Here is a 23,576-nt window from a genome sequence, read left to right as displayed (position 1 = left end):
TGCTAGCGTCTTTGACTACAAAGTCACCTTAAGATTTAAGCCTGGATCTAGAGACAGCTTGAAGCGCACAGTGCCAAAAGATAAGTACATTTAAGAAAAAGTACAAATTTCTCTATCACTAGGAATAATGTCATGAACTCAAAAATATCATATACTACCTGGGTGGAGTGCTGAGATACAGATCAAACACTCAAAATGTCATCTGGAGAATTTCTTTATTTTTGAAATCTTTATCCAATTTTTCCAAAGTATATAACATTCAGAGATCATGAGGGTGTGTATCTCGACCAGCTCATAATGAATTGTTTGAAGTTCATTTGGCTTAACAGGTGCAAATACAGAGCAGTAACATCCACACATAAGACAGACAAGTGGAGTTCTCACCTCACATGATATTGACATACTGTAGATAGCAGGTACTCAATTATCACAGCATTATCACTGTTAAGAACCTCTCCACCATTTTTATCATCTCTGAGCTTAACAAATTTGGAACAAAATGGAGATGTAAAAGGTAAATTCTTGAAAATCAGCTTTAAATTAAAGTTTTTGAAAAATATCTACTTCATATTTTCTTTTATCCAGTCTCGAAAGTTGGCTATTTTTGTCTGAACTGTGTAAGTCTGTTGGTGGCAGTTTGTTTCCTCATAGATGAAACTCTCTAAACCAAGCAACTGCCAGCTTGCACTAGAGGCTCCCTGAGTCTCCTCGTGACTGGACAAGTTGCCACTTGTGGATGAAAACACAGGCGGTGTGATTGCGATGCCTGGGATAACTCTGGGACAAGGGCTTTGAGGACTGGATGGTTTGCTAATGACACACAATGTATTGTGACTGAGCACTGTGGAATGTGCTCCTCCTTTAGCAAATGCCCTTTCACATTGAGCAATATCACCCAACTCAACAAGTTTCGTCTGGCTTAAGGGAGTGTAGCGGCTTGAACTCTTGTGATCATTTGGGGACATCCACCCCACAGTAAAAGCCTCCTGAGCCATCACCTCTCCTCCTTGTATTTTGGGTAGACATACTGGTAACACACGCTCACTGATCTTGGCTTTGTCCATAAGCTTGAGCACAGCCACATCAGAGTCTGGTGAAGAGAAAAAATCTGGATGCACCAAGATGTCTGAAACCTGTTGTGACAGAAAAGACAGAAAATTGGAAGTCAGAATACCTGAGAAAGCTTGATTCCTCAAGAAGTTTTTAGAATATCAATCTAGACCAGCTAATATACTTCAAGATGCACAAATATTTCAAATCCAAGTCAAATATATTCATATCCCAGTAAAGCTTTAAGTGTACATCTAAATGCCTTAGGATTTCACCCTCTACCATTTACAAACAAAAACCTATCCTGAGGATTATGTTTGTTTAATGAAGAGTCTTTGCTTAATACTCCATTATTTCATCTGCTGTTTGGTAAGTCTTGAAATCATGGGAAAGTTTTGTGCACAGTATGACCTTAAAATAAAAAGGTGTACAGAAATACACGTAATGGAAGATGTAAAACCATCAAAAGACAACTAGAAGCATGGTTTTGGTAATTTGCAGTCTAAAACATGTATGCTTTGAGGTTACACATTTGGTTGAAAAGGTTTTCCAGATCAAATATAACTGATGTTTTACCCCAATGGAAATGACTATTACCTTTCCTTTCATCCAGATTTGGGCAATTTTCAACTGCAGAAGACATTTAGATACCAAACCTTGGAATCCACGCTTACTGTGAAAGGACATGACCATATCTAGGCTATGTGCAGTATTTTGTTGTGGTTTGACCACCAAGTCACCACAGGGGAAAAGATCTCAATACGTTTTCAACAGATTCATCAAATAAGGTCAGAAATTTAAAACAAATGATGCATTTTCACACACTAGTTGGGACTTTCTGACAAGTAGAATGTATTGTACCTTGAGGTAGCGCAGGCTTTTTATCCGATTCTTGGATGTCTGGTACTGTGTGCCTACAACAACCTTCACATTGGCCGGGTGAAGCGGCTGCTGTTTGTCCTTCTCAACCACACAGTGAGCCGCCACCAGGACGCCTCGCTGGCTGAGCAGAGCCCCGCTGCAGGCCAGGTACCAGAATGTGGACTCTTCTGAGGGCCCCTGCTGGTCCCACATGGTCATTACAGGGGGCCTGTGGCTGCTGGTGGTGTGATCAGGAGGGGAGCGGATATAGATGGCTGCATGCCATGGCCACTGAGTGTCTGTGAGGTTGTGTGTGCTGAAAGTGTCAAATTTACCACACACTGTGGGGAGATGACAGTCAGAGAAGAGAAAGAGAGTGTCAAAGTCATCTGACAACAAATTTACCAGAAAAAAGGCACACTGTGTTGGTTAGTCTTTCAGTTATAGAAAAGCTTAATTTCTCAACAGGGACATTACAAAACATTTGAGGTAGAACAATCCTATCTCTAGCCCTTCTCCTTCACAGTGACTCAGGTTTCACTTCTCTCACAAGTGAACTGCTGCTGCTCTCACCTGGTGAACAGGAGACATGGCGCCCACTCCACCTGCCAGTCTTCAGACAGGTGCGTCGGGAACTTCCGGAGTGGTGGTAGAAAGGTGAGGCACACTTGTAGTCGATGCTCGTGTGGACTGGGTGAAAGCCACGAGGAAACTCTAAGGGAGCGTCGTTTTTTTTGGACTGTCTATCCAAAGTTAGTGGAATAAAGCCAGCAGACAACAAGTCATGCATGTTATACCTGGATGAGAGGCGAAGTCTTTGGTCTGGACTCCCTCTGGGGAAAAGAGAATAGGTATTGGCTAAATAGCTCCTCATGTACACATGTGTGAATAACTTAATGTGGCAAACTGTCACTACATTAAATGATCATGGCTGTCATCAGCGAAGGAAGAAAACTCTATAAGCTAATTTCTAGTAAGTAGACCATTTTTTTGGTCAAACTACTATTTCCAAGGTCAAGAATGGACTTTCAAGCTCTTCTTAAAGGGGACCTATTATGCTCATTTCCAGTTCTCTATTTTTATTTTTTTTTTTTGGACACCACTAGAGTAGATTTGAATGATTCACAGTTCAAAAAACTCCTTATTTATCTTATACTGCAGCCCCTCAGTTCAACCTCTGTCTCTTAACAGGCAGTCTAAAGTCTCTTTAAGGCCTCCCTCCCACTGAACCCTCTCTGTTCTGATTCGCCATATTTCTGGAAGCCTGCCAGGAGGTAGCCATATCAGAGCTGTGTTAAGTTACCGCTTATGCAAACCCAACATTTCCTGCTTTACTGCTTTCAATTAGATTTTAAAAAAAAGACTAAATAATGAGAGACTCTTACTGTGAAGAAGTTACAGGGAATAAAACATGTTCTTCACTGAATTATCAGAGCTTCATTAGCAGCACTAAAAAACTGTCAAAACAACAATATGTGGACATATTTGGAGATATAAACAATATAATTATATTAACAATGGAAAAATAGCATAATATCAGTGGAGTGGAGCAGTGAACTTGCATGCTGTGCATGGAGCATATGTCCACATAAATAAATCCGTTATGAGCTGACGTTGACTCGGGCTGAAAGTAGAAAAAAATGTTGGAAACCAAGCATTCGGAGCAGTCTGAAGCCAGTGCTTTTTGCTCACAGGGGTTACTTCTACATATATTTACCTCATTATTTGACCTGTTGACCATGTTAAGTATGAACATCTGACATTGTAACATTACATAAATGACTGAAAATAAGGAAAAGCATAATAGGTCCCCTTTAAAGGTACATCCCCTGATTTTATTTCAGTATCCAATAAATTTGTATCAAAATGAAAAGGAAATTTGAGGATTCGATTTAAAAACAATATAATCTATTAATGAAATAAAGGCTCTATCAATATTTCATCTGCTCAGTTTCTGAGACACAAATTGCTGCTGCAGTCACCTGTATGATGACATGATTTTTTTTTTTTTTTTTTTTTTGACTACATACAGGTGGGTGACTTATCTTATCCACAGGCTCAACCTCAAATCCTGCAAATCCTGCAGTCTCTGTTCTTTAAAGCCACCATGTGTAAATTTCCAACATTTCTGATTCTGGCGCCCCACAGTGGCAGTATGAACAAAGACACTGGGTTAGACAATGCACACTGCTGCTCCTCCTCCAACAAATCCAACTTTGGAAACTAACATGAATGACAACATATACACTGGACCCATTTTCACAGGGATTTCATTTCTGAGAATCTAAAGATGCCTAAAGAACATAAAAAAAATCCCACACATGGTGGCTTTAAGTTGACTAAAACCATGTAAATACACACAGTACAGTGTCGCAGTGGATACCTTGATATAAGGTGTGGCTTTACAACTCTTTGTCGCACAAGTTCAGACACTTTGGGCTCTCGACAGGCTAAAAGGGCAAATGAAACAGGTGAATATTAGTCCAAGAGAGTATGTTTCTGAAACCCCATTGCTGAAACAGTTCTGTTGCAGTAAAATGAATAATTGTGCGCAGAAGGTTGAGTTACTTAGAATTAACAAGCACAATTCTATGAATAAAATATCAGGGACAAACATATTCATTATAAAGAATAATTCAAAACCATTACTGATCCATCCTTTCAAACAAATAGCCTTGTTTACTATACACTCATCAGAACCATCTGAGAAGTTGGCCTTGGAAACTGTTTGGAAAAGAGCAGGCACTTTCAAAAAATACTTGGCAGTTGATAGGATGACCCATCTGTCTATCATCGTCTATCACCATCTTACCTTGTGAGGCTGCTGGAGTTGCAAGATCACAAGATCATGCGAGAATCCTGAGAGGATTGGTCTGAACCACCAGCAATTCAGACATAACTTGAAGCCTGATGTTGTGATCTTGCGAATCCAGTTGCCTCGCAAGGTAATAATCATAGTGCTCTAATTGCAAAATTGTTGCTTTTTACATGTCAGGATATGTGAATGTTCAGGTAATTGGAGTATCGCATAAACAAATAATGAGACTTACTGTATGTTGGAAACATTTTGTGTCATCCTCACATTGTAATGAAGTGAAAAAATAGCTTACTTTATGTGTATGACAGTGTGTTCCCAACCCTAATGTGTTTTTGAGAACAAATACCTCTCACACACTTGGGTGGCCTGTGACTCCAGGATCCATTAGTGAGGCAGGTACTCTTGTGGTTTCCACTCAGAATGTAAGAGTTTTTACAGGAAAACTCAATCGTTTGTGCGCCTCCAGCTGTGTCAGGAGCAGGTCTGTAGTAGCCATTGAGCAATTTGGGTGGAGGGGAACACCGGACCGTGTTTGTTTGTGCTGTATGAGTATGTGTTTGAGAGAGAAGAGAAAACTCATCCAATAAGTGCATTATGTGGCTTTTATGCTGTATAAACACCGAAAATGAGGACCAGAAGCAACCTGTTGAAAAAGTACCTTTTACACATGTGGGAGGTGTGCCACTCCATGTACCATTAGGCATACAGGTCGTCTGCTGGGAGCCGATCAGTATGAAAGGTGGATGGCAATGGTAGTTATATACAAGCTCCTCCTTCAGGCCAGATACAGGTAGCAAATATCCATTCACTGGTTTCTCTGGGGATGCACACGTTGGATTCTTGACGGCTGAAACTGTGGAGAAATTTTGAGGATGTGATAAATGAAGGACAAATGTTCACAATGTGTTACATGTGTTATAATTTTACAATTCACTGAACTCACATAGATAAAACAAAATTGATGGCGTTAAACCCCCCCTCCCATTCTGCAGTTGTTTTTGACATCAGGTTATTGTTCAAAAACACTGCATGTATTTTCACCCTAAAAGGAATAACATTAGTTGAATGACCTCTTGTTGCATAATTATGGCAATCCCTGATGATATTCAAACAGTTATGGGATAAATAACGAGGAACTACGTTATTTACAGCTTTCTAAGTCAGACCTAACTTAATTTGAATAATTATTTTTTCCACAGTAAAATAATAAATTGAGATTCTGACAATTTCCCAAGAAGGGAGGCAATTTGGGTTTAACCATAGTAAGCTTATTTTTAGTCATATTAAGGTCATTTTTTTTAATGAGTTGTGGGAAACTTCTGCACCAAAATCAAAAAGCCATTAAATCGCAGCCCTAGCAACAGCATTTCGAAGATTTAGATTTCCTGGACAATGATTTAGTATTTTGACAAATTTGGCTTAACATTTTGTCATATCCTCCCACGTGTGAAAGCTGGTTATCCAAAACTCATCTAAATTAATTAAATGTACCTTAAATTAAAAAATCTGGAGATTTTCTCACTTGAGCTCCAAAAACAGATGATATCTGTTTTCCCTCCCAGTTTGTGATACCCTTAGATGCTCAACATATTTTGTACTGAAGTTGAATGCATTATAGCCTGCATAAATAAAGATTACACAAGCAGACTGCTTTTAATCATGTTGTCAAAAGAACAATGGCCCTAGGACAATGGCCCTAGGACACTGTCCTGCGGGACCCCGCAAGTTACAGCTTTTTGACTGGAGTGTCACAATAAATCCTCCAGAATATCCTCTATAAAAGATTGTACCATACTATCATACTCATCGCACTGCATTTGGGCAGTCACCTTTTTCTGTGAAAGCCACAACTCAGTGGAATGCCCTGCCTGATGATATGAAGAACTGTAGTTCTATCAATGCATTCAAGACCAGATTGAAACATGTACTAAAGACCAATCAGCTGTGTGACCATTGAATCACACAGCTGTGTGTAGCTTTGTATTTTGTATGGTGTGTTCTGTGTGGGTTTTTTTGTTTGTTTGTTTGTTTGTTTGTTTGTTTTTTGGGGGGTCTGGGGTTGTTTCTTTTTTTTGCTTTTTATTGTTTGTTGTTGTGCTGTTGTATGTTTTGTTGGGGACTACAGATGCAAATTAGCTCCAAGCTAACTCTGGTGCAATGCATCTTTAATGTTTCAAACTGCACACTGTCCCATTCAATAAATAAATAAATCAAATCAAAATTAACCTAAGCAAGAAGGAATTGGAGCCCTTGAAGCAGCTTGAGCTGCCTCTCCAAAAACCACTACCTTTTTAGTTTGGTCTTTATTTTATATTACCATACATGTTTTTCTTTTTTTTTATAAGTGAGTTTTTCCTACTATCAATCATATGCTACAACAACTGAACTCTCAGATATTTGAGTTGTGAATCTTACTGTAATCCTTTAAGACATATTGCTGAGATGGCCCTTACACCCATTTTGGCTGTTTAGGTTAGCTAGCAAGAGTCCTTGAGGGAAAAGACTGGATAAATGTGATGCAAGTTAGATGCATGATTTGCTTCAAAGAGGGCAAATGGAGTGAGATGAGTATAATAAATCTGTTCCGCTGAATGTCCGTCTCAGAACGCTGCCCTGTGTAAGGCAGCTGCACACACACAGCAGAACCAAGAGTGCCTAAGATATGGTGCCTGCAAACAAAGACATAGGCTACAGACTGCACAGAGGATGGCAGAGTATCATGTATTCATGATATATGTATCTAAAGTAGATACTTATTGAATATCATGGATGAGAATATCACATTGATACTTTGTTATTCTTTTTCTATGGGTACCACAAAGAAAGCCACCTTAAACAATGAATTAGCTAATGCTTACACATGGTGTGGACTAAATAATAGAACCACTGAACATTATAATGCAATATAATACAATAATACTGCAAAAAATGGACTCTAGTAAAGCAAAAATCCACCATAACATTTATAACGAAGTCGTTATTTTGAGGCCAGTGTATCAGATTGCATTATACTGTTTAGTGCTTCTATTATCATAGCTACCCTGTGCACATGCCGTAAGCTTCCAATGTGTAAGTAACATTCACATTGCTAACATGTTATACAAGTTATACCTGCCTGAACTCTCCTGAAAAGTAAGAACAAAGCCATCAAAGTTGTTGTAGCCATCTGAGGAGAACAGGATGTGTAATATGTTCCTGGAGCTTTTTATTGGAGGAGGTGGTTGATCCCCACAAAACCGTCCAATCACAGGGGAGCTCAGTTCGTCGCCGTCACGCACTTCGATGTAGTCATAACGACAGTTATGGTCAGACTCTAGACTGATCTGTGAAAACCTGCAGTATAACAAAAAAAACAAAAAAAAAACAAACTTATGTTACTTTAACCTTTTTTTTCCCAAAACCAAAACAAAGGACTTAACACTGGTCTTCTTGGTGAAGAATTGTGTAAACAATAAGTCCAATTATGTGGGCTCATGCAGGGCTGTCTATCCATTGTGCTTTGGTGTCAACATCAGTTGACAGTCTGACACTGATTTGATTCCATGAAGAGCCAACTGCAGATGGAAAAGTACAGTAGTGCTCAGCATACAAAAACAAAACATTAGACAGTAAGTTTACTGAGGCAGTTGACGAATGCAGTGATTAAAACATTTTACAGGTCTGCTTACATCAGTCTATGTTCTAGATTCGAGGGAGATTTTAATCATTAAACGGATCCAGTACAGTTTGTTATCTGTGTTTTGACTGACGGAAATCAAATCGTATCCAATGGACACGTTTTTATTGATCTCAGACATACTGTTACACCATGTGAGTTCACCTTGAAAGAACACATTCAACCAGAGAAAGGAACTAAGCAGTGAAAGCACCAACAACTTAATTATTTACAGCATCTGTTCAAACTATGGAGATCCATGCCCTGACTTTAGCCTAATATCAATCCTACCACTACTACTCCCAACTGCAGCCCTTTCATTAATCCAAACAAACTATAAAATCCTACTAATTTTCACCTTAGATTCAGCAGTTAAAAACACATTATCACTTAGAGCGAGTTGATCATCAACACTTGACTTTACAAATAAAGAGTGAACTTTTTTTCTGTTTGAGATATTTCTTTCCTTTCAATAAAAACTGATTTTGTGTGAAAGTGTTGAAAAAAAGAGACCCACCTTAGCTCAACACTGCTGCCCCTCTGCGCTTGCACTCTCCATTCACATCGAGCATTTGTTGGGTAACTCTCCAGGACTATGTGACCTTGAGCTCGCTGAATGACACCTCCACAGGCTACTCACAAGAAAATTGTAATTACTTTCACATTGTACATTATGCTTGTATTCACGCTGGCATGTGTCCTCTTTAGGAGACTAAATAAGCAAAACAAACAGGGAAAATCCCCACCAATAGAATTCACAAACATTTTTGTACACTTTGTCCCTTTAGCAAACAGTGGAATTATACAGCCTGTTTAATTTGAATGCAGGGTCAGTTGGTCCTATGCACGCACTAAGCAGGTTGTGTAGGACAACATGAATTGCACAAAGGCCTCATTCCTTCCCTTGTGTGTGTCAAACTGACAGAACATGGCATCCAAGTGGCGATTTCCCCTCGGGAAATGAAAAAAATAAAGAATGGAAAAATACCGTGACGATGAATAACAGGAGCGGCAAGCAGGAAAACCTGTTTGTTTCCCTCTATTTGTAGAATAATACAGCTAGGACTATACATGTACACATTTGATTTCCACTGATTATGTATGGTTTTGCTGTAGGAAAATGCTTCTTTTCATGCTCTTGATAGAAAAAACAGGTATCGTCATCATCAATATTTCATTATTTTTAGAGAACATGAATTTCAGCTATATACTTGCAGTTCATCATGGCTGTAACAACTGAGCTGGCTGAAATTCAAAAACAAAGCATTGTCGCCACCAAGTGTCCTTACAGTATGTTACAACTAGAGTGTTGGACCACAGTACTGATTATGATTATGGCCCCAAACCCTTTTTCCATCAATAATTTGGGTATTTCCTCACTACGATATGAACAAAATATTTTTATTGGATGAATTATGTTTCCTTAACTTCTGGTTACTCGAATTACAGGCTATATGCATAATTAAAAAGTATGTACTTGCTATGAATGGTTACAAATGCTGCAAATATAAACATGTTTGTTTAAAGTTCTATACAGTAAGAAATTTTAGTTGTCAAATATTGTCAGTCTATGCATCAAAAGACCTGTCAATCATTCTGAAATGGATCAATTATTTTTCAGTGATAGTATTTAAAAGCACATAAGCCTTTAAACTTAAAAACTTCTAAAATGGTGATAACTGTATATAGTTAACTGGCTAGTAAATATCTATAAAAATAAATTTTATGAGCAATAAAAGAAATATCAGTATGTAACAAGAGTTAAGAGTTATTTACTAATCATTTATGCCTAAAAAGTATAGAAAATGTCTATTATTCCCTTCAAACTATGCTTTTGTGACCTGGACAATGATATTTTGAAACTGACCTACTTCCAGTGGGAAAATGAGTGAAGAATTTGCACATTTCCATTCACATTAAGTCAGAAAAAACAACATATGAATCAAAATTAACATGTATTTATACTAAAGTTATACAAAAGTGACCACAAAAGATTTAGAAGTCAGTAGTTCATCTGTTTTCCCACTGGAAATAGGTTAATTCCAAAATATCACTGTCCTGGTCACAGGACAATAATAGCCATTTTCTATTTGTATTAGGCATAAGCAATTAGGAAATAACACAGGAACAAACAACGAATAAAAAGTTGTTACATGGTGTATTAAGCCAAAGAGTTGAGTAAACAGGTTTGCATTTTTGGGCATGATGGGGTGCAGTATGTATGACATGTGTGAGGCCTCAGAGCAACATTTTGCTTGATGTTCCAAGAATTATACAGCTGACATATTTTACACATACAGCAAACAACTTCATAAGAAAGTATTGTGGATATTTATGTACAGTTATATAATCCATATTTTATGAGGTCAGTCATAATACCATATCCATCATATGACTATTTATTATTACTAACTCAGGTTACATCGTGATTCAGAAAATTTAGCTCATTCTGTGGCAAGAAAGTGCCTTTATTAATCAGAAGCACATTGTAAGTAACTCACTTTTACAGTCTCCTCCACTCCAGCCTTGGCGGCAGTCTGTACAATACTTTCCCTTGACAAAGAAATCATCATTGGCTCTCCATGTTCCATTGTGGCAGGTTTTACAGTTCTCAAAGAGACTGCAACCTGGGAAGGACAAAAGCAGAAAAAAAGATGAAAAAGTAGCCTAAAAGTAATAATTTGCAACATTTTCAAATTAATTTTCTACTCTTGGTTGCCGACCAATAACACCATAATCATTCGTTTAAACTCAAAGGTTTAACATTTGTTAATTTGAACACCCGGTGTGTCGTAGGCGTGTTCCAGCGAATACAATCTGTTGTGTGAGACAGCAGCAACTTTTTGTAAGTAATTAAAAGAGGACTGTTTAGATAGCATGAGAAGTAATGGCAGAACTGGTATTAAGATAAAATAAGCACCTTACATATTACTGCAGATTTAAGGATATCTGTAAGTGACAATGAGAGTGGACTGTACCTGGGTGAATGATACAGGGGTCACACTCATCCAGGGCATTTCGACAGCAGGGAACAGTGTAGCCCACCTTCAACCCTTGTGAGGGACACCGACACTGGATCAGGTGGTACTCACAACATGGACGACACATGACACTCCACTCAGAGCTTGGGCAGTTGTCCCCTTTTTGAGCTGTGAAACAAAAGCAAAGGACACTGGCAGCAATCTTAATGTCCATGTTATGAAACCTCTGACTCCTTACACTTGTGTTTTTTGGCTCTAAGAAGTTAAAAGAATACAGCTATGGAGTTACACTAAGTTGTTGCACTAACTGCTACAACATATTTCTGTTTCTACATGTGGTTATAGACATGTAATGAACAGAGTAGAGGTGCAAATCTGTCCTTTTTTAAGTTCCTCTTATCTGAAAAGGCAGATTGGAGTTTCCATGTAAAAAAAAACCATGCAGCTGCAGAGTTGTGCAATTTATCTTGGCAGATGATTTTATGGCAGATGATGTCAAGCTCAAGCTGGACTGTATGCTGTGTGTGACCCAAATCTCACATCTTGAACTGACATCGTATACCCACCTTGTGAACTCTGACCTACAATAACATACAATTTTGAGCAGCTTGGGATGCAAAAACAGGTTCAAATTTGTTCCACAACCCAATTGAACATGCCAGCTTTGTTTTCTGAACCCTAACTTGAACGCTTTATAGAGTGTTAATGGACCTATCTTCAGTATTGTGTTTATTGTGCACTCAAACACATTAAAGATAACATTAGTGTGTTGTTTGCACAGAGCAGTGCAAAGAGGACTCCTCATTATACGTTTCATTTCACCCATTGAAAGTTATTGATTTCTTTGCTAAATTAAAATTGTAAAATTCTGACAGATATTAAACTTTAACTGATAAGTCCAGTATATGTTGAGTATTGCCACAGAAGGAGCTATATACAGAATATATGAGGGGTATTTTTATTGCATGGAGGCACTTGGCATGTGAGTCTGTAGCATGAATTGAGACAAGTCTTAGCAGCAGAAGTGAGTCATCGTTATGAAATAACTCCATTGTTAGTCAGTAAGTCTATGTCTAAGTATATGTCTTGTTAAAAGTGGACAACACTTTCAGAGAGAACTCACAGAGTGACATAAAGATCATCTACAAAGTTTTATACGGTAAGAATGATATCAATATCAAATTAAAACTGCAAACAAAAAACTTTTTACTTACCATGTGGCCAAGCTGTTACACAGAAACAGAAAATGAGGAGGAAATAGTAGTGTTTGAAGTCCAGAAAGTTGGGCATTGGTATTTTTCTTATGAAGAAAGTGAACATGTTTTGCTGCCAAGCTCACAGTGATAAACTTCCAAGTATGTTCCAAGAAAGTAGGACTAGCTCAGTATTACCTAGAGATCTTCCTTGTCTGCTTAAGATGTGACGTAGCCATGGACGATGACTTTCCCCATCTTAGCATAACATATAGAGATCTTTAACTCTTTCCCTCCATAATGTTTTCATTCGTAAAATCCTGAATTTCCTTTGCAAAAGTCTGCAGACAGCTCTTGTTGCTCTGCTCTTGCTGCTAGAATGAGTGCAGAGCTCTGCAATAGTAACGAGGGAAAAATACTTACTGGCAAAGGAAGTGGAAAATGCATTTGAGGAAAATAAAGCTAATGAGTAAAACAGTGAAAAGTGATGTTGAAAGTCCAGAGGAAATAAAATAATTCCATCTGTCAGTTTACAGCGAAAGTTAAAACAGCAGTGAATCTCCCTGAAGCTTAGATATGCAAAATGAGCTTCCCCCCTAATACTTGAAAAGCCATGTGAAAAAAAAAAAAGTTTACATTTCTTCATGTGCATAAAGACAAATGTATTTACTGCTTCACCACCAGCTGTCATGCCGGACATGACAATTTCACAACTTCTTGGAAGACAGATAACAGATGTCCTTTGTAATGACCCTATGAAATGTTTATGATGTCATTCTCCGTAGATTTCGCCAGGAGCAATGAGGCCGACGGGCTCGTCACAGCACATTTCATGCCCAAGATTTCTTTTCCATTACTTAAGCCTTTACCTAGGAGTTTCCATGTTTTGATATCTGCTCTTATTTTCTCTGTTACAGCAGGTGGTAAGCAGACAGATTGAGACTGATAGTACTGACTTCAACTGTTAATTAATACTATGGCCTGGATTGTAAAATTCATATTTGGGTGATGATAGAGAGATTCTGGGACTTTTGGCTTACTATGTAGTGCAAAAAAAAAAAAGTGATCTACAGTACATCAAGATTATGCAGATCATTGTTGCTGTCCAGGTAAAACCACCAATTGCCAAATTTGGTGATTTTCAATTTTCCAGAAAAAAATGAAGGATTAAGTGTTTCTTTATGACTTGAGAAATTTCTCCTTCTCGTTAAGATATATAAACCATTTACTTATTGGATTATCTGAAAACTTTTCACAAAGCAGAAGGCAGGGCTAACAATATTAGCTCATGAAAAGTTAGCAGGACAGTGTCTTAATTTTCCTGTTGAAGCAATAACCACAGGCTTCATCGATGGGCCCGACATAATGTCATCACATGAAGTTCAATGGCTAATCTGTTGACAAAGCATAGCCTAGTTACACACCAAGCAGATATAAAACAAAAAAAGATCAAATATTCAGTCTCTTTTAAGCTCTGGTTTGGTGTCCACCAATTCCTGACTTTCTTCACTAGCTAGTCAAGTATATGTGTGCCATTTGGTGCTGGACTAGGTAGTGTGAAAAACTTGACTGAAGTCCAGCTTGACTGAATATGAACAAACATGTAGGAGGAATACAGTAATAATATGGGAAAATTACAGATGTGTCAAAGAAAACTGAAAGCTGTAATTAGAGCCAAAGGTGCTCATAAAGCTGCATTTCAATTATACCTTTAGAAATAATTCTGAAGTCATGCGATCATGTTGTCATTGAAGTTTATACCATGTATTTGCTTAAAAATAGCCCAAATATGTTGTGCCACACTTTCAAGTCCACAAGTCGACATAAATAATGTTTTACCCTGAAAATATGACACAGGTGTGACTGATGAATTATGATCCTCGTGTGGGACACTCTGAAGAATACAAGATCAGGTAAAAATTATGGATACCCAACTTTGGCTTGTAATTTTTTGTTAAAATAATTAGATAAACAGAACTTGAACAACTCAATATAAACAACCATTTATTTTTTTTATTGTCACACCAAAAGTGGCTTGTGGAGGATATGCAGTCATTTCCTTCAGTTTTGGATGCACAAAATTACACTTGATGCAGCTGTCATGGCAAGATGAAAATGTGCTTCTAGACATACCAGGAATATTTATGATTTTTAACAAAAAAATGCCCCACTAGTAATTATCTTTCCCATCAACAAACTGACATATTTCGACCACTACTTTGAACTGACAAATATAAAGAAAATATGAATGACTTCTAATGATTCTTGCAGCCTTTGAACTGTCAATCATCGCCAAAGATTTTGCCTCCTCCTGTCATTATGAACCTGACCCAACCAGACATGAGAGAGAAAGACAAGGGTTGGGGGGGATTATGCTTTCCACATTATGACACAGTTATAAAACTTTCATCAGTGTCACAAGGCCAGATTCACTGTTGAAATGAGTTCTTGACATCAGAGACCAGTGTTTTTTGGTTCATGTAATTACCCATGGCACTATGTTGGCTATTTTTAGCCCCCTCTGTTGCTCAGAGCAATGTTCCATTTGGAGGCCAGAAACTCTCATCCAACCCTGATCCAACACGCACTGACCTTCCTTACTTCCATCCAGTGTTGACAAAAAACAAGCTCACTAATCATATATAGTGACACAGAGGGGGGGGGACCTCTCTTGTCATAAATAAACCTGTGCAAGTGTATTCTTAAAATTAGCGAGAATTGCAGAGATAAAAATTCAGACACACAATTCGACTTGTCCTCAAAACAAGCATTTTTAGATTAACATATAACAGTGACAAAGCAATGTGAGACAGAATAACTCCTAGTGGATCCACCAGATCTCAAAACATAAAAGAAGATACAATAAGAGGCTATTAAAATTAACATTTTACCTACACTGGTTTTTCTCATTTCATCAGTAACACTTAAGTTCTCACCCAGCTGGTTTTAAGTTCAGCCATAAGGAACTAATTAATCCACAGAACAGGGGAGGACATTAACCACAACTATTTAGCCTCTATTGTAAGATTTTCTCTGTTTTGGGCTCATAGTAGTGGGGCAGTGACTGGAAATTTCAGAACACAAAAAGGTTTGTCATTACCAACATTACAGTACAGGCCTGAAATCAACTGATGATTCATTTCTCGTGAAATTGTAAAAGTTCAGAGCCATTTTAAATTGGTCTTAAATATTTTAAGTACGACATAAATATTAGCATAAAAGCTACATTTCTTTCAGCTCTGAATTATCATGAAATTCAATTTGAAGATTTATAATCGATAATATGGTCTCTAAATTTAAGCTGCATTTAGAGAATGTAAATTTACACAAGGAATGTATATAAATTATGAATATTTTATTTAACAAGAATGCCATATCACAAAAATAGCTGTCTAGACCACTAATAATTTCATTATTCAACAAGAGAACTGAGTACAATGACACAATCGTCCCTCATAATACAAAAAACAAACAAACTTAAAAATAGTTGAGTTTACATAACCACCAGAGCTTTAATGAAATGTTAGAAAGACATTTTAAAAAGCTGGTTTGGAACATAGACAATGGTTTACCCAAACCTTTACCTGTCATGTCATACAATAAATTAAGATTGAATTACAAGTGCAAACAAAGACTACTCAGTTGGAGTGAAATGTATTATTGTAAAGATACTGACGCATGTAAATCCCATTTCAAATGTAAGAGCACACGTGAAATATGAGAGACCTGTAAGTAAATACCCTCCCAAGGCTCTCTTTCAGTCTGCCCCAGTTTAGTTTTGAAATGCAAATACATAATATAGCCTATATGTAAATGATGTACAAGTTTGTGACTGCATCAGTATAAAGGAAGGAGTGTTTATTTGATGGCTCTTGGTTTTGTTCATATTTGAGAAAGCAGAGATGTTCCCGGCCAGAGGCTAGCCTAATAACATTAAAATAACATACATTCATAAAAACGGCAGCAATTTTTATGTTTGACATCCCCTCTAATAAAACTATTGTCACTATAATTAAACAATAAATGTAGAAAAGTTTTCTATATTAAACTAAAATCCTCGATTACAAGTTAATGTTTTGCATCTTTTCTGTGAATAAAAACAGGATTTTTTCCTTCACTGGTAGTCTACACCATAAAAGACACATTATTATATTTCTCAGCAATTTTTTTAAAGTAATAGTAAAAAGGCCCCAAATGAATGTAAATAGCTTTAAATAAAAAAATACATATAAATGACTTCAAACACCTTTATCGTATGTCAAACTGTATAAACAGTATGATTAAACTCAGTCAACATCACTGCAAAAACCGCATGTATCCCTTCAATCGCTAATCAGTCATATCCTAAAAATCAACATTCTTACGCCATGTGGATAAGAACTGAACATTTCTCAGTGAAAACCCAGTTACAAAAGGTTACACTCCCATGTTGCCTTTCTCCCCTGACAGTAGTTTTTCCTTGGCTGAATCCTGGGGGACTTTGTAGGGAGTCTTCTTCATTTCTAGGCTTTTGACCCAAGTGTAGGCTGATGAGCCACAGAGAACCATCATGTTACTGGTCCACCACAGCAGGCTTTTACTTGACGAGTTGTACACTACTGCAATAACAGTCTGAGCGCAGGCCTTTGCAGTCCCTGAGACGTTGTGCGTGAGCGGACTCGTATACTTGATCTGGAGGCCTGTGACGTAGCCGATAGTGAAACCAAACACTCCTCCGACTGTCATCATGCCCCAAAACCCGAGATCAGACAGGCGACTGAAGTTGGCGAGATGACCCAACTCTCCAAACACAAGAATAAGTGGGAGGAAGAGGACACAGGCATTGATGTTGTTGTAGTAGGACAGTTTCCAGATGTTTCCGTCTACTGCAGGCATCACTTTCTTTGTGTAGATGGCGTTGAGAGACACAAAGGCGCTGGCCAGCACCCCAAAAAAGACGCCTGACCAGGAGAGGGACCCCGCCATGCTTTCCTGGTCCACACCGAGCCAGAATCCACCTGAGAACCAAAGACACATGCAAGATTGTCATATTAGAGACACACAATAAAGTATGTTTAACACTAGAAAAGCCAAGGTGTCGTTGGATGAATTTTATTTGAATATTGATTGAAGCTCAGGCTGTAACTGATGGTTGGTTACCTATAAATCTCTTTATTATGATTTACAATTAATCAATTTATACTTTGCTCTTGAAATGTCTGAAAATAGTTTTAAAAATGCTCACAAGCTCCCAGAGCCAAAAGCAATGTCCTTAAATTACTTCTTTTTGGGTTATTTTGTTTTTTTGAACAACCAAGAGTCCAAATTGTAAATATATTGAATTTGCAATAATATAAAAACTGTGAAAACTGTCACATCCATTCAACTGGAGCCCATGAAAGATAAATAATAATTTATGATTGCCATTTGGCTTAATAAATGCCTGAAACTATTGAGTCAAAGTTATTCAAGATTAAGTAATATGTCAGCAGTAATGGAATACTACTTATTTATTTACCAATTTTCAATCATGACTCCATAAAGTATCTGGGGACAAATTGGAAAATTCAATAATTTTACACATTGTGTTACCTATGTTTCTTAGCTTAGAAAAGATATTTTTTCTTAGTGACTAGCTATATAGAATTCTGAGTGAATCAATAATTGAAATACAAACAATATAAGGATATCTGTAAATATACACGGAGTTGCCAGTTTATCAGGTATAACATCCAAAAACTACATGCACATAGAACAACCCTGTATTAAATCCTACCTTCTAATAAATACTAGTATATATTAGTTGAGTCCCATTGACATATACAAACAGGTGACAAATTAAAGGAAAAACCCACATAAAATGTCTTAGTAAGGTGTTGGGCCATTACATGCCCCAAGAACAACTTCAATGCACCTTGGCATTGATTCTACAAGTCTCTGAACTCTACTGGAGGGATGAATACCATTCTTCCAAAAGATATTCCCTCATTTGATGATGGTGGTGAAGAGTGCTAACACCTTGGTCCAAAATCTCCTATAGATGTTAAATGATGTCTCTACCATAGATCTAAATGCAGATGTCACTTTAGTCACTGTTCCTATTGAAACACTAGCCAGTTGAGCAGTTTTTGTGACTGATGCTCCTGCCATCCATGCCCCAACAATGAACCCTCTTTCAAAGTCACTTAGATCTTTTCCTTTTGCCATCTTGATACAAAATCAGAGTCAACTGGGCCTGCTCAGCATTTTTATACATGCCACAGAGCAAGACTGAATGTTAACTGCTAAATTGTACCATGTGGGAGCATCTGCATTCCTTATGTTTCTACACTCATTTGTTCAGGTTCTTCCTTTAATTTGTCACGTGGCCTAAACGAAATACAGTGCATTAAAAATACATTTTATTATAATGCAATACACTCCAGCACCACAAAGTGCAGCCTCCAAAATTCTCTTACAGAAAGAGTTTCAACATTAATTCCTTAACCTTCATGAAGATAGCTATGATTTATCGCATGGCTGTTGTGCTAAACTGCATTAGTTTTAGCTATGAAGGAATACCTAATACACTGACAACTGAGTGTATTTCTGACAGGATTCAAGGAGTGCAAATGTTATTCACATCCATCGCCCTATTTCAGCAAAAGTCAAGACAAATGTCAATTGCAAAATGGACGTTTTTTTTGCTTTAGAGGAACTACATAAAACCCACATCTAGGGAAGAAGAAAAAAGTTACCTAAGATGAAAGCACAACACAGTAAGGCTTGGAGAGATGTGGTCTGTTTCAGGATGACATATGAAAGCAGCACATTAAAAACTGTGCTGAGGGAGCGACCGACTGTGTAGAAAGCCACTCCGACATATTTCAGGCACAGGTTGTTGAAGGTGATCATGCAGATGAACACGACAGACAGCGGCAGAACCTCTCGGGACGTCTTCACGTCGAATCTGACCGACGGGAAGTCGATCAGTCTCGGGCACAACCTGGACAGCAGCTGCATGAGCCAGCACAGCCCGACAGTCACCACACACTGATAAAAAGTCACAAATAACGGCGCGTCCAGGTCACGGTTGTCCAGAAGATGATTATTGAGGAACACCATTGTGATTGAGACGAACCAGTACAATACAACAACAGCTGCTATTCTAATAGCTCGGAGTAAGAAAGTCTCTCCGTGTCCGTCTGGGTCCATCGTTTCCGAGCCGGCCAGAGCCATTCTCAAGATACTGGACCGCTTCAGTTGTGTCCTGTTCATGATTACAGAAAGAAAACAGCCTGGGTGAAAATTGGAGCATTTAAACAAGCTAATATGTAGCTACAGACTATCAGGGCTAAGTACACGATACAAACATGACTGCTGTGTTCCGCCAGCGGCAACAACAATACAACTTCCGCTGTGATTTATTCAGAATAAAAGCGTATTAACGCTGAGGGAGAAAAAAAAAAAACATAACCGCTGTGACGTCACCCATTGGTTTGTGGGCCTGGGCCCAACCACTTGCCACTCAGAGTACATTTTTAGGCCACAATCCTCAACCAAATTCAAAGGATCCTTATCCAAAATGTTTGTTTATGTTATGCATTTATTAAAATGAATTATCTGCCAATATGTTTTGCAAATGATTTTATCACTTTATGATTTCGATCAAGTTTTGAACAAGATATAGGCCTAATCCAAATCAACATGTTAAGTCAAATGGCTAAAAATGAAGGGGAAAAAATAGGTATGCAGATGTACTGCAATTTGGCAGTTGCAAGACAAATGATTTTGAAAGGGTTGTGCTCAACATTCATAATCCATTCAAGCATATTCCATTGTCTTACTTTTTACACTGTTTTGACTGGTCAATTGTCAGTATTTTCGCCTCTGCAGTTAAAACAAGACACATGTTTCGATATCATTTCATTACTATTCTGACACTAATTGTTATCAAAAAATTCTTTCACTAGAGGGGTGTTGTCAAGTACAAAAACCTTAAACCTTCACTTTTATCTTGAAGGTAAAAGCTTAAACCGGAAGTATCGTCCAGCGTGACTACTTACTCATCTGCACTTGTTTTTTATTTAAAGAGACAGTGTCTTTAAATCGTTGCACTCCGATAAAATAATGTATCATCGAATTCCTTATTCTTCAAAAAAAAAGAAAGAAAGAAAAGCCATTGACCTCTCGTCAATCAAACTAGATATCTCATCTTGATGTTTCAGCTTGCAATATATTGCTAGCTATAATTTGAACTGTTGCATTGACCCTCATTTCTAGTAACTAATCGTTTTTTTTTCCATTTTTAATGTGGTCACTTGCCAAATAAATTATATTATTTATTACAGTTTTTAAAAATGGATTATAAAATTAATTGCTATAAGGTTTTCTTACCTTAGATTGGTCTCTATTTCATAAGTCTAGCATGGGGATCAACACCTATCAGGAAGTGTCATGTCTTTTCACTGTTTGTCCTAGCCCTCCCATAAGGCAACAGCAGAAAACAGGTTCCTTGTATGACCTGCATTTCCTGGTATGCACAATTTGCGCTGTTAGAGGACAGTGCCTGGGGCAAATGATGGAAAAAAAAAACATAAAATAGATATCAAACATGACTACATTGATACATTTCCATGGGGAAGGTATCTGAAAGTCACTTTGGCTTGTTCACATGTTGTTATCAGTTTTTAGATTTCAAATTTTAAACTTGTTTGGAGGTTGCTACCAGAGGATGTCAGACTGCAGTATTGCTCATTAAAAATCTGAAAATGCACAATGACTTACTAAACTTGATGACAAACATTTCAGAAATATTTTTTTAAAACTTAGTGGCAGCCAAAGACAAGCAAAGAAAATAGTAATGTCATGTCCTTGAAAAATAATCTCACACCCAACAGTAGATGATTGAACAGCAGAACCACAATGAGAGTGAACAACACAGGAGACAACAAGAATGAGGAGTCCTGGCAGTTTTTTTATGAGGACATAAAGGACAAAAAAGGAGTCAGTGTTTTAAGGCTATGTGTTACCATGCCAGTTTTTACAGTTAACTAAAGGTCAAGAAGGTTTTCAGATACAAAACCAACACAGTTTTATTTCATTAAGTTTTGTATTGTAGATAAGACTCAACCTAATTTACATGGCTCATTTTATAGTTCAGTATGGACACAGTCTTTGCGATGAGATGTCTTCCCTTCCAGTTGTCAGCTTTGGTTGTTTTTGAGGAAACCAGCTTTCAAAATGTGTGATTGCATGGATGTATTTGGGTATTTAATACAATATTCCAAAAATAGCACTTGAAAAACTGTCTCCTTCTTCTCAAGCTGTTAGTCATGAATACATTTAACTGCACATTTACTTGTACTTTTGATAAAAAATGAAACAAAATTCAACAGCAGTAGTGAAAGTGTTTGCCTAATAGCATTGTTTAACATCGCAGCAGAAAGATGATGAGAATACTGCATGCAGTGATAACATAATTGAAATATGAATTATTATTATGAATTATTAAATCTACCCCACCCTCACCCCACCTTAACTGAATTTCCTCTAATTCCTAATATTCATTACTCCACTGATACTTATACTACTCTTGTACTACAGCCTCAAGACAGTAGGGGGCAGCAAATAATCAGTGTTTGTTATGCAGCTGGCTGCAGGATTATCAGCCCAGACTGACACACCACTTTTGTGAAGACATTACGTAGTTGCATAGTGATGATAAGTATAATTCTACATAGTGGGAAATAGTACACAACAAAGAGCACAGTATACCAACTCAAAACACCACCAGCGCAACACCAGTCACCTGTATATGATGTAAAAGGTGTCTTTATTAATTCATACACCAACCCTCTCATTTAGACTACCTAATTGCTCCTTTCATTTGCCTCAGAGCAGCAACCCAGGGATATTTTGGTAACATGGTAACCACACTCCTCCCCCACCCTGATTTATGGGAAAACAAAGAACAGTAAAGAAAGTTTAACTTGCACTTTACTTTCCTGTCCAGCCCTTGTCAAACCCTGTGTCTTTCACACTGTCATCCCTTCTCCTGTTGCTCAGTTGCTGGAAAATTGCTGTGTGTTGTCTGTCAGTGTCTGTCAGTGTCATATTTTCTGCTACAGTACACAGCAGTCACTTTGCTGGTGTACCAATGTTCACTGCTGAGTTGGTAAAATATGCTGAGTTGGTAAGATATGCCCATGGATATCTCAGCGCTCAGCAAGAATGTAAACGCCCATGGATATATCCATGGGCTATCCACCTTCAAGAACACAGGCAGCATTTGTACAGCCTGACTCAACCTACAACACATCCATCAGCCAGGCAATGTGTGACCCCTCACTGTGCTCCTTTTTGCTCAGGCTTTGGTAGGGGAGAAATGCTGCGCTGAAGCAGAGTTTGCTATTCATAAGACAGTCCGCCGTCTTGACCTCTGCCAGCTGGGGAGATTTCCACACTTTATTAGCGAGTACAAAAATGGAGGGAAGATGCTGCAGGTGGTATCTTGGATCGTGGAGGTTTTGGAGCATATACTGCACATTAGTTTATCTCCACCCAATATTTGAATGAAGTGCTCATGTCAGATATAGGAAACAAGCGGTTGTCGAGCTCAGAGCAGAAAATAAAGATGAACGGAATAGTTAGACTGGATGAAATATAACACGTATCATAACCCTAAGAAAACAGCGAATTGTGTCTAATTGTGGATCTGAGCAGAATGGCTGCTGCTTTTCCTTAAGATAATTAGAGTTGAAGAATACACAAAAAACTATATCAAAGACTATATAGACTAGAATTATTAGAATGCAAAAACTTATGCTTCATCTGCATTGTTTTATCTAAATTATTTTTATCTTTGGTGACTTGCTATGAATTTGGGAAGATATTAGATTTATTGTGAAAAACACTGTTTAATCTGTGTGTCTGATACACAGTTTAAAAGAAATACATGCATTTTTAATATTACAGTGAACCACTTTCACATTTTGCCATTGCAGAGACAAATTGCTCTTTATAAGACAACTAATTCTTACATTTTTAACATACTAGAT

General features: G+C 37.7%; 2 protein-coding genes across 3 annotated transcripts; both read right to left on the bottom strand.

Moving 5' to 3' along the window:
* Positions 1-198: 198 nt before the first annotated feature.
* pamr1a (peptidase domain containing associated with muscle regeneration 1a) lies at positions 199-13,251 on the bottom strand. Its single transcript, XM_067573441.1, has 11 exons — positions 12,580-13,251; positions 11,363-11,533; positions 10,886-11,011; positions 8,902-9,016; positions 7,845-8,062; positions 5,388-5,582; positions 5,076-5,270; positions 4,295-4,361; positions 2,485-2,744; positions 1,912-2,252; positions 199-1,133 (listed from the first exon to the last, which is right to left on the bottom strand). Exons 1-11 carry the CDS (start codon positions 12,683-12,685, stop codon positions 561-563), a joined length of 2,367 nt encoding a protein of 788 aa, XP_067429542.1. The 5' UTR covers positions 12,686-13,251; the 3' UTR covers positions 199-560.
* Positions 13,252-16,045: 2,794 nt separating this feature from the next.
* Positions 16,046-21,005, bottom strand: slc35c1 (solute carrier family 35 member C1). 2 transcript variants are annotated; one of them, XM_067573431.1, is made up of 3 exons: positions 20,914-21,005; positions 19,275-19,786; positions 16,046-17,555 (listed from the first exon to the last, which is right to left on the bottom strand). In XM_067573431.1, the coding sequence occupies exons 2-3, from the start codon at positions 19,753-19,755 to the stop codon at positions 16,975-16,977; spliced, it is 1,062 nt and encodes a 353-aa protein (XP_067429532.1). In that variant the 5' UTR covers positions 19,756-19,786; positions 20,914-21,005; the 3' UTR covers positions 16,046-16,974. The 2 variants fall into 2 exon arrangements, with proteins under 2 accessions (XP_067429532.1, XP_067429520.1); XM_067573419.1 differs by lacking the exon at positions 20,914-21,005 and having other exon boundaries at positions 19,275-19,941.
* Positions 21,006-23,576: the final 2,571 nt, after the last annotated feature.

Source organism: Thunnus thynnus, chromosome 1 (assembly GCF_963924715.1).
Source record: "Thunnus thynnus chromosome 1, fThuThy2.1, whole genome shotgun sequence".
NCBI classification, from domain to species: Eukaryota; Metazoa; Chordata; class Actinopteri; order Scombriformes; family Scombridae; genus Thunnus; species Thunnus thynnus.
Note: the sequence above shows the minus strand (reverse complement) of the source record. Positions and strands in the feature narration are given on the sequence as shown.